This window comes from Hemiscyllium ocellatum, chromosome 28 (assembly GCF_020745735.1).
Source record: "Hemiscyllium ocellatum isolate sHemOce1 chromosome 28, sHemOce1.pat.X.cur, whole genome shotgun sequence".
Lineage (NCBI taxonomy): Eukaryota > Metazoa > Chordata > Chondrichthyes > Orectolobiformes > Hemiscylliidae > Hemiscyllium > Hemiscyllium ocellatum.
The window spans coordinates 31756272-31770451 of NC_083428.1; the positions used below are offsets into that span (position 1 = coordinate 31756272).

The 14180-nt window shown below is 40.8% G+C and overlaps 1 protein-coding gene across 1 annotated transcript in view; it reads right to left on the reverse strand.

Moving 5' to 3' along the window:
• Positions 1–8829: 8829 nt before the first annotated feature.
• Positions 8830–14180, reverse strand: part of LOC132828921 (phospholipid-transporting ATPase ABCA1-like) — a 116041-nt gene continuing 110690 nt past the window's right edge. Inside the window, exons 43-44 of the mRNA XM_060846120.1 lie at positions 13705–13948; positions 8830–10602 (exon numbers count right to left, since the gene is read on the reverse strand). Coding sequence (XP_060702103.1) covers positions 10462–10602; positions 13705–13948 — 385 coding nt within the window. The 3' untranslated portion in view covers positions 8830–10461. The remainder of the gene's footprint in view (positions 10603–13704; positions 13949–14180) is intronic.

Here is a 14180-nt window from a genome sequence, read left to right on the forward strand (position 1 = left end):
CTCTGACTGGACTCGCACCTAGCAGAAAGGAAGATGGTTCTGCTTTTTGAATACCAATCAGTTCAGCCCCGGAGCATTGTTGCAGGAGTTCCTCAGGATGGCATTTTATCATCAGCAACTTCATTAATGAATTTCTGTCCAACCTGGAGATGTAAGTGTGAAAAGTCACTGATGATTGCACAGTTTGCAGTTCTCTTCATAACTCAAATGTTGAAGTAGTGTGTGCCTGCTTACAGCCAAACCTGTACAACATATTGACTTGGTCTGAAAAACGACAAGTGAAATCTGCATTACACAAACATCACGCAATGACCATCTGCAGCAAGAGAGTACAATGGCTTTGTCTGAACAGCCAACAACATTACTATTGTCAGACCCCCCACCATCAACATTCGTAAGCGGAAACCACCTGGACTAGCCATCCATGCACTGTGGCTACAAGGATTCCTCAGAGGCTGGGAATGTGTGTTTTCCAACAAGAGGTGTAGAGGTCAGCAAACCATTTGGGCTCTTAATAAACTTGTCATTCAGTGCTTAAAACCATCTTGGTTATTTTTCTGCATTCTCTAGCTACTTTGCAATGTACTCTTCAATGTAAACAGGACAATGCCTACAGCCTCACCCATCTCCCACTTCCCTCTTCCAGTTCTCCATTTCTCCTGAGCTGTTGCCTAGAAGTACTTACACACCAAATACAACCATCTAGTCTCATCCATTTTAATTCCAGAACCTTCCAGCCCTGTGCTTATCTGGGACAATTCTTTGTCATGGGAGAACGTTTTCCCTCAGGATTGGGAATGGTGATGTTCATTCCAGTAATCTCTCTGCTCTAGTATCACAGCTCCTGTTGGATGACGAATTTCCAGATATACCCGAAATAGAACAGCAGAGAGCAAGTAAGCCAGAAAATGACAGAATTCAAATCTGACAAATTACAAGAAATATTGCATTTGAATCTGGAGACCTGTGTAAATCAGAGCTGGTGCAGCTTAATCTTCTTGAAAGCAGGCGCTGTTTGCTGTTCTGTATTTTAATATTCCTGTTAATAATCTTCATTCTGAAGTGTATTTAGTTTAAAGGTTCTTAGCAAAGTAAAACAAATGTAATCTTGATTACTTTAGACTAGATTACAACATAACAATTTATAATTGTGTTATCACACTTACTTCACAGTGTTGGCACAGGATAATCAGACACAATCTGGGTTTTGTTTGATCTTCTCCCTTACTATTCTGCTTAGGAGGAGCTACATCAGCACAAAACACAGGTCAAATCTGAGAGTGCCTTTGCACAGGAGACCAATTAAAATGTAAATCCTTCTGTGGGAAGCTATAATCAACAACCAGGGTTTGGTTGAACTTTGAATCCAAGATAATAGCCTGTGGAAATCCTGTTAAAATCAATCAGACTTTGTTCAGCATTGGTGGCTCAGTGGTTAGCACTGCTGCCTCACAGCACCAGCATCCCAGGTTCGATTTCAGCCTTGGGTGACCGTCTGTGTGGAGTTTACACATTCTCCCCATGTCTGTGTGGGTTTCCTCCCACAGTCCAGGTTTCTTCTGGTCTGCTGACCAACATTGCTCCCTCAACTATTACTTAAAATAGAGATTGTCTGGATGTTGTCACAATGCTGCTTGAGGGGTCTTGCAGGAAGCATATTGACTGACATGTTTACTGCAGTTAGGAATGACTTCATTGTCTGTGAAGCATTTTGAGATGTCATGAGGTTGTGAAAGGTATTATACAACACAAAGCTAGCACACAGGTGCAGCAGGTGATCAGGAAGGCTAATGGAATGTTGACCCTTATTTCAGGAGGGTTGGAATATAACAGGAGGGAAATTTTACTGCAGTGGTACAAGGTGCTGATGAAATCACATGGGGAGTACTGTGAGCAGTTTTGGCCCTCGTATTATTTATTGGAAGCCATTCAGAGAAGATTTGCTAGGAAAATCCTCAATATAAAGGGATTGTCTTATGAGTGAAGGCTAAACTGTTGTGATTATATTCACTGGAGTTTATAAGAATGAGAGGTGACCTAATTGAAACATATAAGATTCTTAAGGGGCTTGACATAGTAAATGCTGAGAGGACATTTCCCCTCAGGGGAGAGTCTAGAACAGAGGACAGGGTCTCAGAATGAAGAGGCACCAATTTAAGAGTGGGATGAGGGAAATTTCTTCTCTCAAGGTTAAGTGTCTTTGGAACATCTTGACACAGAGAGAAGTGGGGCCAGGATCCTTGAGTACATTTAATGCTGAGATAGAATCTTGGTCAGTAGAGGAATTAAGGGTTACATGGGAAAAAACAGTAATGTAGATGTGGGGAACGTCAGGTCAGCCGTGCACCTATTGAATGGCTGAACAGACTTGAGAGGCCAAATGGCCTATTCCTGTTTCTATTTCTTATAGTCTTAATTGAGGTATTTCTTAATTTATTTCATCTACTTCAGCGATAACTCTGAAAACCTGGACACTGATCCAAAGCATTCTTTCCTTCTCTTCTCCCACCTTGGCCAGACTCCAATCCCAAACTTCTACCATATTTCGACACCACATTTAAACTTCTTTAACATCTTTAGCGTACATCACAAACTGCAATATCCTTCCCACCTCTTCTGATTGTAATTTCTACAAATCAGGAATTTGTACAGTTCCACTGAAGTTCAGACTGACATAGAAATTTCCATTAGTAGGTCTAGAAACTAAAATAAATTGTAAACCTTGCACATGGAATGAATGGTTTAGTTATCATTTTACTATATTCTCAGGGATAGACAGATGCTCAATATAATTGTGTTTGCTACAACAAACAAATAACTTCACTTTGGCACACCATACAATTCAGGCTAAAGTTACAAATAAAACTTATTGGAAGATGTAAATTTGCACAGAAAACAGAAATTCAGAATTTGTGAATGGAATGAGCTGTCAGAGGAAGTGATGGAGGCTGATACAATTGCAATATTTAAAATGCAGCTAGATGGGTATATGAATGGGAAGGTTTGGAGGGATATGGGCCAAGTGCTGGCAAATGAGACGAGAGTAGGTCAGGATATCTGGTCGGCATGGATGGGTTGGACCAAAGGGTCTGCCTCCATGCTGTACATCTCTATATTGAAAATCTTATTTTTATGTAATTCGTAGGTGAAAACAAGTGATTTAGGTTTACACATTTTATCTAACCACAATGATGTGAACATATACCCTAGATTGTTTGCTGTGAAGAATAAGTTCTAACCTCTTTATGTCATGTGTTAATCTCAATATTCCACCTGCTAAGCAGGATCCTCCTCAAGAGGGGGAATGTACGTTGTGATTCTATTTCCTGTTAATGACAAAAACATCTCAGCAAATTCAGGTTATTACCTACGGTCCTGAAGCACACATGTATAGTATGTAATTATTATACTCATTAAATTGAATAAGTCCACCGTACATTTTAAAAGTTTTTGGGCAACGAGAACCCCCAGTCTGATCCCCCGACTGACAGCAACCTTGGGCAGGAGGAGACAAAAATTCAAATTTTCCAATGGCAGGTTAAGATTTTGCTATTAAATTCTCAAAACCTTTCAGATGGGTTAGCCTTTCAAATCCAGGAATCTTTCTAATATTCATTGGCATGTCATGAGTCTTCATGAACTCCCCTGTTTCCTACAGTAGTGTTCATGGGCACAATCTTATATTGGGGACCAGATTATTTATGTGTGGCAAGTACCTGGTGGGGTAGACTTTATCTTCCATGTTCTGGTGAGTACAAATGTCTTCAGTAACCTGGTGTTTCTTTGCAAAGATGTTAAGGGTGAAACCTCCCCATGTTGATCAGCTCATGTGCGGCCTCAGGTATAGTGTTGTTAAACACTTACGGTGAAAGGGGTCAAGCCTAATCAAGTTAACATGCCTATCCAAATGACACAGGCTGATGTAAGCAAACCTGACTCAGACATGTGAAAGAAGCAGTATCTCTGTCATGCCAGTGGTGTTACATTGGTAATGGTAATGAAGTGACAGATATTGATCGCAAATGAAATACCTCACACTCGAGCTCCTGTGTGACATCCTCTGCAATGGCAACCAATTGTACAATGTAAACTCACTCGTAGCATCATGATGCATTGAGTAGAGTGTGGTATATAGCCTGGCAAAGTGCAACAAATCCTTCATCCTGTTGTGCCATGAGGACCAGACTCGAGTCAGTTGTGGAGCACTGATATCCACAGCCACCTCCATCCAGGCTGCCATCTCAGGGAAAAGAACATCCCTCTCTTAGTCTTCAGGCAAACCTCTAGTTAGGTGCTGCTAAAGCAAAAGCAGCATTTTGCCTGGTCTCTGACATCTCCAGGGATATTTGAGGAATAATGAGTGCTGAAGTGCCATCTGAGTTCCTTTTAAACATGTCCAAAGATGTGCAGGTTAGGATTGATTAGCCTTGCTAAATTGTCCATAGTGTCCAGGGATGTGTAAGCTAGTTGGGCCAGCCATGGGTTACACAGGGTTAAACGTGGTAAGATGCTCCTGGGAGGGTTGGTGTGGACATGATGGGCCAAATGGCTTGCCTCCACACTGTGGGACTCTATGACTCCAGATGTTGGAGTCTGGAAGATTATGATTGGCTTCTAAACTTGCTGCCAACAAATTCTGTCATTTGACTGGTGCTTGAATGTGTAATGAACAGAGAAGGATGTAATTGTGCAGGAAAAAGTGTCCTTCACCTGAGCAGATGTTCCTTTCACTTCTACCCATGATTCCAGACGTAGTCTCAATGAAAAGGAAAATTCTGCCCTTGTCCAGTTGCATCAGATTTATTGGGAACACAAACATTTGCTTTGATCCCAGTCTGACCCAATTTCTTTCACATTCTGAAGTTCAGATGGTCAATAAGATAATACTTCAGTTAAGTAAAACTACGCTCATTGCTCTGCCACAAAATCTTGAAGACACGAGTTATTGGATAATCCTGGGATAGTAGAAATCTCTTTTCAAGTAGGCAGATTTAAACACAAACTGCACAGTCACCAGTTATCCAACTCAACACAATGGACACAAATCGCTAATGAAGATATTGGAGGCAAATACTCTTCAGCGTAAGTCTTTATTTTGATGTCAAAATAGTACACTGTCCAATATAGTAATGAATGGGACCATGAACAGAAGCAACATAAGAGCGGCTCAAGATAGAATTAAAACTCAGTTCAAATTTACACACATTTTACTGTTATGCATTGTGTACCCTGAAACATCTATCTTATCCATAAAATGACATGTGTTTTTCAGGAACTGTACCTAGAATCAAACTACAGCAACTCCAGATCACCATCTCCACAACATTCTATGACTATTTGATTTTGAAAGTTCCAAGGCCCATTGCCTGTCACTATTAGAATTAATGGATTAGTCAAGCTCAGAAACTATTGTGTTATGATCAACCTCAACACTTCAGACTAACGACAGTCAATACTCTCCTCACCTGACAATCTCACACATACTTTTGCTATCAGGGCTAATGGATGGCTGTGAGGAGCTTTCATGGTCAGGAATCCCAGCTAATTTTCCCATTGTACCTATCACCCAACCGTTATGGTATCCCTAATGTCAATTGTGGCTCCTATCACCCTGACTAAAAATCAGTCAGGAAACTCAAACTAGAAAAGATTAACATGATTAACTCCAGGAACCAGAATCGTATCTGGCAACTTGTTCAAAGCAGTCTTCGTGCTGGTTGATATTATATGACAGGCTTGATGGAAAGCAATGGTCTATTCTAAACTGCCTTAAAAACGTTCCTCAGCCTTTAAATTTCCAGAATATCCAGAAAATAATTCTGTCACATCTCATTGTGCAAGTGAAGAAGTAGTTTCTGGAGAGACGTAGTTCCTGCAAAATACATGTTCTTCATTTTATGGAGTAACAGACGGGCAAGGATGTTGGTTGGCGTGCTTTGAGGAGAGACCCTGTAGTTGAGCAACCTGCCCTGCTAAGTGGCTCCAGTGTCACCAATGGCCAGGACCATCCCTGAGTGGTTTCTTAGGAAACTCTTCATAGACCAAGACATCAGAGCCACCTGAAGAAGTCCAGATCCACAATATGCAAAGTTTGGGTATTGGTTTGCAAGCAGTGAAGAAAATATAATCTGGCAAGAACATCTGCTATCACACTGACAGTACTGTATTGTGAACAAAAGGTACCCCTTCTCCAGACTTTCCCTGCTCTTCAGTCAGATAATGGAAAGAGCTGGAAAAGTTGAATAACACCTTGATTTACTGACAATTTCAGTATTGCTCCTCATTTCAGTGTCCTTTTCACATTCTGCTGAATTATGTGGAATTCATTGCCAATATTCGCTTGGCTTTTTGTTTTCTGGCTTGTTACACAATATTGCAAATACAAAAGTGCAAAGTAATAAAGCAAAACAACAAAGAATGAAACACTTTGACCATGAACCCTTTTCAAGTGTTGGTTTTCCATCACTGATCAGTGTCAAAATTTATGTTTGAAACCCTCACTCTAATGCTTCACAGGAAAGCTATAATTAACTGGATTTTCACATAGCTGTACTCAATTCTCCTCATTGATCCCCCAAAGGCTACTCATCCAGGAAGTGGCGTACCCATCAACAGACCAATGCATCATGAACAAGCACCAAGATAGGACTGATTTCAAGAACTAAGCACCAGTATTGCTGAACTTTCAATGAAGGCAATAGCTAATGCATTTCTCAACAGCCAGGTACCACTGCTCTTAGACTATTGGGACCAGAGTTGATTGGTACCTATGATACCCTATTTTAGTTAAGTTGGGCCAGTTAACCAGAGGACTCCATTCCTCACAAGACAAAAACAATAAGTTCACTAATTTTATATTAGTTGGGCCTGTTCACTGGTTCTGTGGAGACTGCAACAACTCTAGCAGTGAAGACAAAGTGGAGAACGGAACTAAGCCCTATCAACATTCCAGAGATATTACAAATGGAAACCCAGAGATGTCTTGCCAGGATAATAGCTATTGGTGCAGATTGGTGGGCCGCATATGTGCATAAATTCCATTTCTCTACAGAGTTTAATTTTAACTGGACAAATTTGTTGTCAGGGTAAGATGATCTCAGGACCTGACTCTTGTTGCTATGATGGGAAAGCTCATCACTGGCTTAGAGATCCAAACACACATTCTTGCCCTGCAAGTCACAAAGATACCTAAAACAACTTACCTCATGGACTGTCTCCTGGTCCTTTATGCAGTTCTCAGCAGGCTTGGCATAGTAGAGAAGTCATGACTTAGATTAGGCTAACATTGCACACAGGCCAAGTATATCACTAGGCCATGTTTTGCATATTTTAGATTAGATTACTTACAGTGTGGAAACAGGCCCTTCGGCCCAACAAGTCCACACCGACCCGCCGAAGCGCAACCCACCCATACCCCTACATTTACCCCTTACCTAACACTACGGGCAATTTAGCATGGCCAATTCACCTGACCCGCACATCTTTGGACTGTGGGAGGAAACCGGAGCACCCGGAGGAAACCCACGCAGACACGGGGAGAATGTGCAAACTCCACACAGTCAGTCGCCTGAGTCGGGAATTGAACCCAGGTCCCTGGCGCTGTGAGGCAGCAGTGCTAACCACTGTGCCACCGTGCCACCCATTTGGAGTGGACATCCCCTGTCTTCTGGGTGATGCCATCTTTGGCTGCTGAACACAGATGTTTATATTCCAATCACATGGGAAAATGACAGGCAAGTTCCTGCCTTTGTTTCAATGTTCTTCTGAACTGTTTATTGTCACGTTTCCAATGATTGGAGTGAGGGAAATGCTCTGAAATTCCCACAAAAATATCAAATGTGACACCCTCCAAACTTGTAGCTTGTTGTAGCAAATCTTCACAAGTAAATATCCATTAAGTTGAATGGCTAGGTGGATAAGGATTCTACCCCAATAACAGTTAAACATTAAATACACAAGGACTCTGATACTGTCCCTTAATAAAAGGGATGCTTTTTGTAAGGTACACTTTTGGATGAAGCTGCTTCTCAAAAGGTAATATTATCATTAGGCACAAAAGCACCATTTAATATTAATCACTCTCAAGTCTTTTTCCACTTGTAAATTAATGTCAGGTTGATTCCTTCTGATTAGATTAGATTAGACTTACAGTGTGGAAACAGGCCCTTCGGCCCAACAAGTCCACACCGACCCGCCGAAGCACAACCCACCCATACCCCTACATTTACCCCTTACCTAACACTGGGCCAATTCACCTGACCCACACATCTTTGTGACTGTGGGAGGAAACCGGAGCACCCGGAGGAAACCCACGCAGACACGGGGAGAACGTGCAAACTCCACACAGTCAGTCGCCTGAGTCGGGAATTGAACCCGGGTCTTCAGGCGCTGTGAGGCAGCAGTGCTAACCACTGTGCCACCGTGCCCCCACTCTTGCATCTGAGCGAATGTCCCACCCCAAAGACTTCAGTTTTTGATCATAGCTGACATTTCAGTGCAGTACTTGGGAGTGCTGTACTGCTGAAGGTGTCATCTATCTCTTGATACGTTAAACATAGGCCCAATCTGGGGTTAACATAAAAGATTCTGTGATGCTATGTTGAAGAGGAGCAGGGTATTCTCCCAGGGTCCTAGACAACACTCGTATTTTTATTAATACCTTAAACAGATTATCTGGTCATTATCACATTCTTGTTTGTGGAATCTTGCTGTGGACAAATTGGCTGCTGCTTTTCCTATAGTTCACAAGTACTTCATTGATTGTAAAGCATCCTGAGGTAATGAAAAGCACTATAAAAATGAAAGCTTTATTTATTTTTACACACCTCTAGATGCAAGGCACAGAGATGGACCATTTATTTCCCAGTCAGACATTTTTCATTGATGTGTAACAGAAATGGAAATTCTTTGTAACTGATGAAACTTCCATTTATCTTTCAAGCCCACATTAAGGCTGACAGCAAGAGTAACCATTACAGCCAATTGTGACCAATGGCTAACTGTCCACTGCAGCTCCATATGTTCTCTGTTTTATGTATACATTTAGAAAATAACCTTGCAGTCACAGCATTGGACTTAAATTAAATATTAGAGTGAGGATTTGGTTTGACATTTCATTAGTAATGCACTGGAGATCCAATCCAACTAGCTGATAAGGAAGATGTTAACAAATGTTGTGTATGAAGGATCTTCATTCACTGGGAGAGAGGTGGCACTTTCTGCCTGTGCTTAGGGCAGCCCTGACAATGACTTAGTTCATTGTGTAGGGGAAGCTCCCTGGTGCAGAAATCCATGCTGGAAATACTCCTGCAATTATTCTTAAAACAAATCAGCTCAGATCCTGCAAGTAAAACCCAGAGATTAAATAAATATCTGGACTCAGCATGAAAGGTGCACACCCACCAACAATGCTAGAAAAGGTACAAGACACAGTGATTTTAAACATCATAAGTATAAGACACGTGCCTGGTTGTCAAAATTGCACTGGTCAGGTAGTGCTTATATATCAGACCTGAACTGTAAACAGAGATTTTATTTTAAAAAAAGGTGCTTTAAGAGAAAGAATTAATTTGTTTATTGCTTTAAAAAATTGTTTTTTAAATTTCAGAACAGCAAGAATTGTAAGCCTGTGTGCACTGTGAGTCCCTGAATTGGGACACAAACCCACAAACCTTCTAAGTCAGAAGTGAGACAGCAGTGGTTGCATTTTGTTCAGTGTAAGAGCCACCCTGGTTCACTTACACTGAGTACATGAAAATTAGATGCACACAAACTGAACAAAATCCTGATTTTGGGATAGTGATGTTAACAATTGGGGAGGGGCTTATGTAGATAAGACTGATACCTATAATTCATTTTATATCAGTACGGGTAAAGAATGGAGAGAATCTCAAATGCTTCCAGTGTAATGTGCCAATCTGATCCTTAGGCCATACCTTATGCAATGTATTTTTAAAAAAGCCGTTAACCCTGGATTTCTCACTCTCCCTCCACATCTAGCAATATAATGCCCCTCATCATCAAATAAGCAAAATACTATGGCTTCCTCTGGTAGGGCAGACCCATTAAGAGGGATAAGTGGAAGTGTACTGCAATGTATTGTCATGATATTTTTCATTTTTTTTCTGTTTCAGAAAATTCCAGACAAAACTGTCAACTAAGTACTTCAGCTGCAACAGCTAAAAAAAATCCAAATATGTACTGAAAGTTGTAAAGAAACTGTATAAATAAATCAGTTTGTACATTTGAACCATTGTTCATACAAATCCAGAAAGATTTAAGGTTGAGAAGGTAATTAATGGTAACTTGAAACCGGGGCACGGAAGAAATGTTTGTAGTTGAGGAATTGATTGTTGATCGTCTAGTGACAAATGGTTCAGTCCTGGAACAATCCTCAACTTGTTGTATTTGGAAGCTTCTATTTGCATTGCAGAATGGGAAGTGGTTTTGGTCATACCCGGATCATACTGAACTCTCTCTCATGTTTTCGTCTGCTAAAAAATTTGTGATGCGCTTCATAGTGTCCTTGTGTTGGGGTCCGTGTGTGAAAATGTCCTTCAAATAGTAGTCTTCACTTTGGTCCTTGGCAAAATTGACAAATACCTGGAAAGAACAGGGAGAAGTTAAACTAATGGAACATGAAAATTCCAGATCCAAGAATTAAAAATATCTTTTAAACATGTATGTGAATTATTTTATTGGATTTTAATTTTCCCACATTCCTATAAATGCTACTCCTTGAACAGTGTCTAACGGCATTGTAAAGATGATATATTTTCAATGTTCTGTATTTTTGATTGTGCACTGGAAATGAAAAAAAATTGATTTAAAAGTCCAGGATAGTAGTTGCTTTGCTACACCTTGTAAAAATGCTCATGGTAAATGTTATTTTCACAGCTACTTGTTCAAGCTGTAGGGAAGGTTTAGTGAGAGATGAGCTGGAGCCTGGAGCTGGGTACAAATGGAGATTTCGTTGACAACAAGAAACTGATTAGTCTGTGACTAGTGACTAGTTAATGATAAGAAAGGCCTTCTGCCTGCCAACAGCAATATGGTTAGCAACAAAAACAGAAACTTATGGAAAAACTCAGCAGGTCTGGCAGCATCCATAAAAAGAAAGCAAAGTTAATGCTTCAGGTTCAGTGACCTTTCTTCATAATTAATGTCGGCTCGAGAAAGTTTGGTATACAGTAAAGCTGGGTAGGAGGAGTAGTAAAGGTCAGGGGAGGACAAGAGCTCAGACAGAGAGTAAAAAGGCTGGGCAGAAAAGGGAATGGGTAAAGATCAGTCTGGGAGAATCAACAGCTGCTAATGGGGACCATTAATGGATGACAATGTTTGTGGAAACAGCCCATGTGATGAAAAGGCCTGATGTGTGGGGTTAGGGTAAGGAAATGGGAGAAGATGCTCAGGCCCTAAAGTTATTACACTTGATATTGAGTCCTGAAGGTTGGAGGTGGAAAACCTAACACTATAGGCAATTTAGCTTGGCCAATTCACCTAACCTGCACATCTTTGGACTGTGGGAGGAAACCGGAGCACCCGGAGGAAACCCATGCAGACACAGGGAGAAACTCCACACACAAAGTTGCCCAAGGTGGGAATTGAACCCGGGTCCCTGGCACTGTGAGGCAGCAGTGCTAACCACTGAGCCACCGTACTGCCCACATTTGCTGGAGCACCTCAGCAAGCCTCAGACACAGACATTAGCCAGGGAACACAGTGGGGTTTTGAAATGGCAGGTGACAGCAAGCTCAGGCTCATTTTTGCAGATAGAACATACATCAAAAAACTCCAGTCTAACAAAGCAGTAGCTGCTTTTAGCACAGCAATATCCACCAAATAGCATGCACCAAGTGGCCAATTTGGGATACCCACTAGGATACGGAGAAACTGCTAGATCACTAAATGTTAACTTTGCTTTCTCTCCACAGCTGCTGCCTGACCTGCTGAGTTTTTCTAGCATATTGTTTTGTTTCTGATTTTCAGCATCTGCAGTTCTTTGTTTAGTTTTGCTATATGATTAGCTCCCACGTAGCTGACCAACTCGGGGGTGTGAATGTTTGAGGTGAGTCACTGGTTCTTTGGAGAAGGAGCAGTTTTTGTTCTTCAGTAGAAAGTATCTCAAGTATGATGATAGCTAGTTCACTTCCCATCATTAATTGCTGTAAGCTGGGACTTCTAGTTAATAATCAAGAGACCGTTATAACCAGACACTGTGCTTCCTGCAAACAGGTGAAAATATCTGATGAAGGAAGATGGATAAACAGTGTTTGAATCATCTCAGCAATCCCTGTGGACAGGGACTAATAGACTGTCGTTTCCCACCACCCCCATCTTTCCCTTCATTTATAACATTCTTTCTTTGTGTTTGTCTATATTTTTACATAGACATGAGTTTTAGAAGTGGATTAGATTTTTAACCAGTAGAATTATATGTCAACGGTTCATAATTGTTTACTTGAAGCTATAATCTATTTATTTGTAATAAATAGTAATTCTTTTTAAGCATAGAAACCTGATCCATATGGTTTGTCCACCTTATCCTAAAAGACACAAATTGGGAATTCTGCCTATATTTTAGGATCTTTAACCTTTGTGAAGATTCTGGGAATAGTGAGGCTTGATTTCCAGTGGGCTATCCCGGTGAAGTGTAATAGTATGGATAATTGTCTGTCACTTCATACAAGTAACCAATATCACTTGCGAGTTTGGAAGATGAATGTCAGCAGAGTCTGAAAACATATCTGTTACTCTGAACCCATTGTCCTTAATGTTCCTGATTTGTAGTAAAGTAATGCCTTTATTTGCATTATATTTTTATATTTTAAATACAAATTATATTTGTCTTGACTGATATTCAGCAAAGATGATTCTCTGACATGACCATATTTCAACATGAGATGGGAAACAATTATAACAATATGTGGCTCACAAAATGGCTAAACACAGATTTTTCAACTCTCCTCCAAATTCAGAAGATATGGATAAGTGCAGCAGCTTATTTCTTTTCTTTTCCCACAATCATGATACCAAGTGGAATTACCATCTGCCTACACTGCTGGAGTTTGTTGTTAAATTTGTTTTTGTAGTCCTCTGTTTCCATTGTGGCAAGTTAGACTCGAGGGGCAGCTCAGTACACAAGAAAATGCACACTCGAGCTAGTTATATCCCCATTGTGTTACATTCAATATCTTTACTGGCAGGTTCATTATTGAAGGGACAGTGGGGTAAAAGGTTGTGGAACTGGCCAGGGAAGAGGGCAAAACAACCTTGGAAGATGAAGTGATGGTGGAGGGGAACAGATCGTACCTTTTCAGCAGCTGCAACACAACCATTAGCAGTTGGTGCACAGAAATACATCTCAAAATAATTTCCACTAAGCACCCTCATATTCCCAGAATATACATCTACTGCAGTGTAACTTGAATTAGTGCAAATGTTAAAATTACCTGATTTAGTTTTGGCAAGAATTTATATAAACATATCAAATCTTTAAAATGTTTGCAGTTGAGTTTCAACTGTTTATGAAGTTGAACTGCTATGTGGACACAGTATTTCTCAGCGTGCAGACCTTCAGGGCTTGCCTTTCCTGGGCTAGTGGCAAACATTAGAACTGGTGGTTTGCCACTCAGCAGGTCTCAGCCCTGGTTTTGAAGCTACTACCTACTGTATCACTGGTATATCTGGCAAATTAGCTCTTACTTGATCTAATGTAGTTTGAGACACTGAATAGTCTTCAATCTTCAGTTTTTCTTTGTTGGTCATGAGGGCGCTGAAGATTTTGGCCAGGGAGCAGCACCCTGTTGGTATCTGATATTGCAACATGCTGTGGTGCTTTTCCTTCAACACACAGCCTGGGAACGTGGATACCATGAATTCTTCAACATTAGACAAGTCCAGCGTAGTACTATCCATCCTCAGGATGATGGTGTAACCGTCTCCAAACCTATAGAAAGATTAATCAATTGGACTGCAGAAAATTTCTGAATACAGGTATTGATGGCAACTATTTCAACTTTCATCACAGCTTTGATCCTTGCTCCTCCTAATGCAATGCTTTACAAAAATATTAAGAATAGGTCATGTGTGAAAGCAGAACAAAGAGTCCACACTACAGCACGTGCCGGACGTGACACAAGTTGCAGATTTCTGCTCCAACTCCTAGCTCATTGGATCAG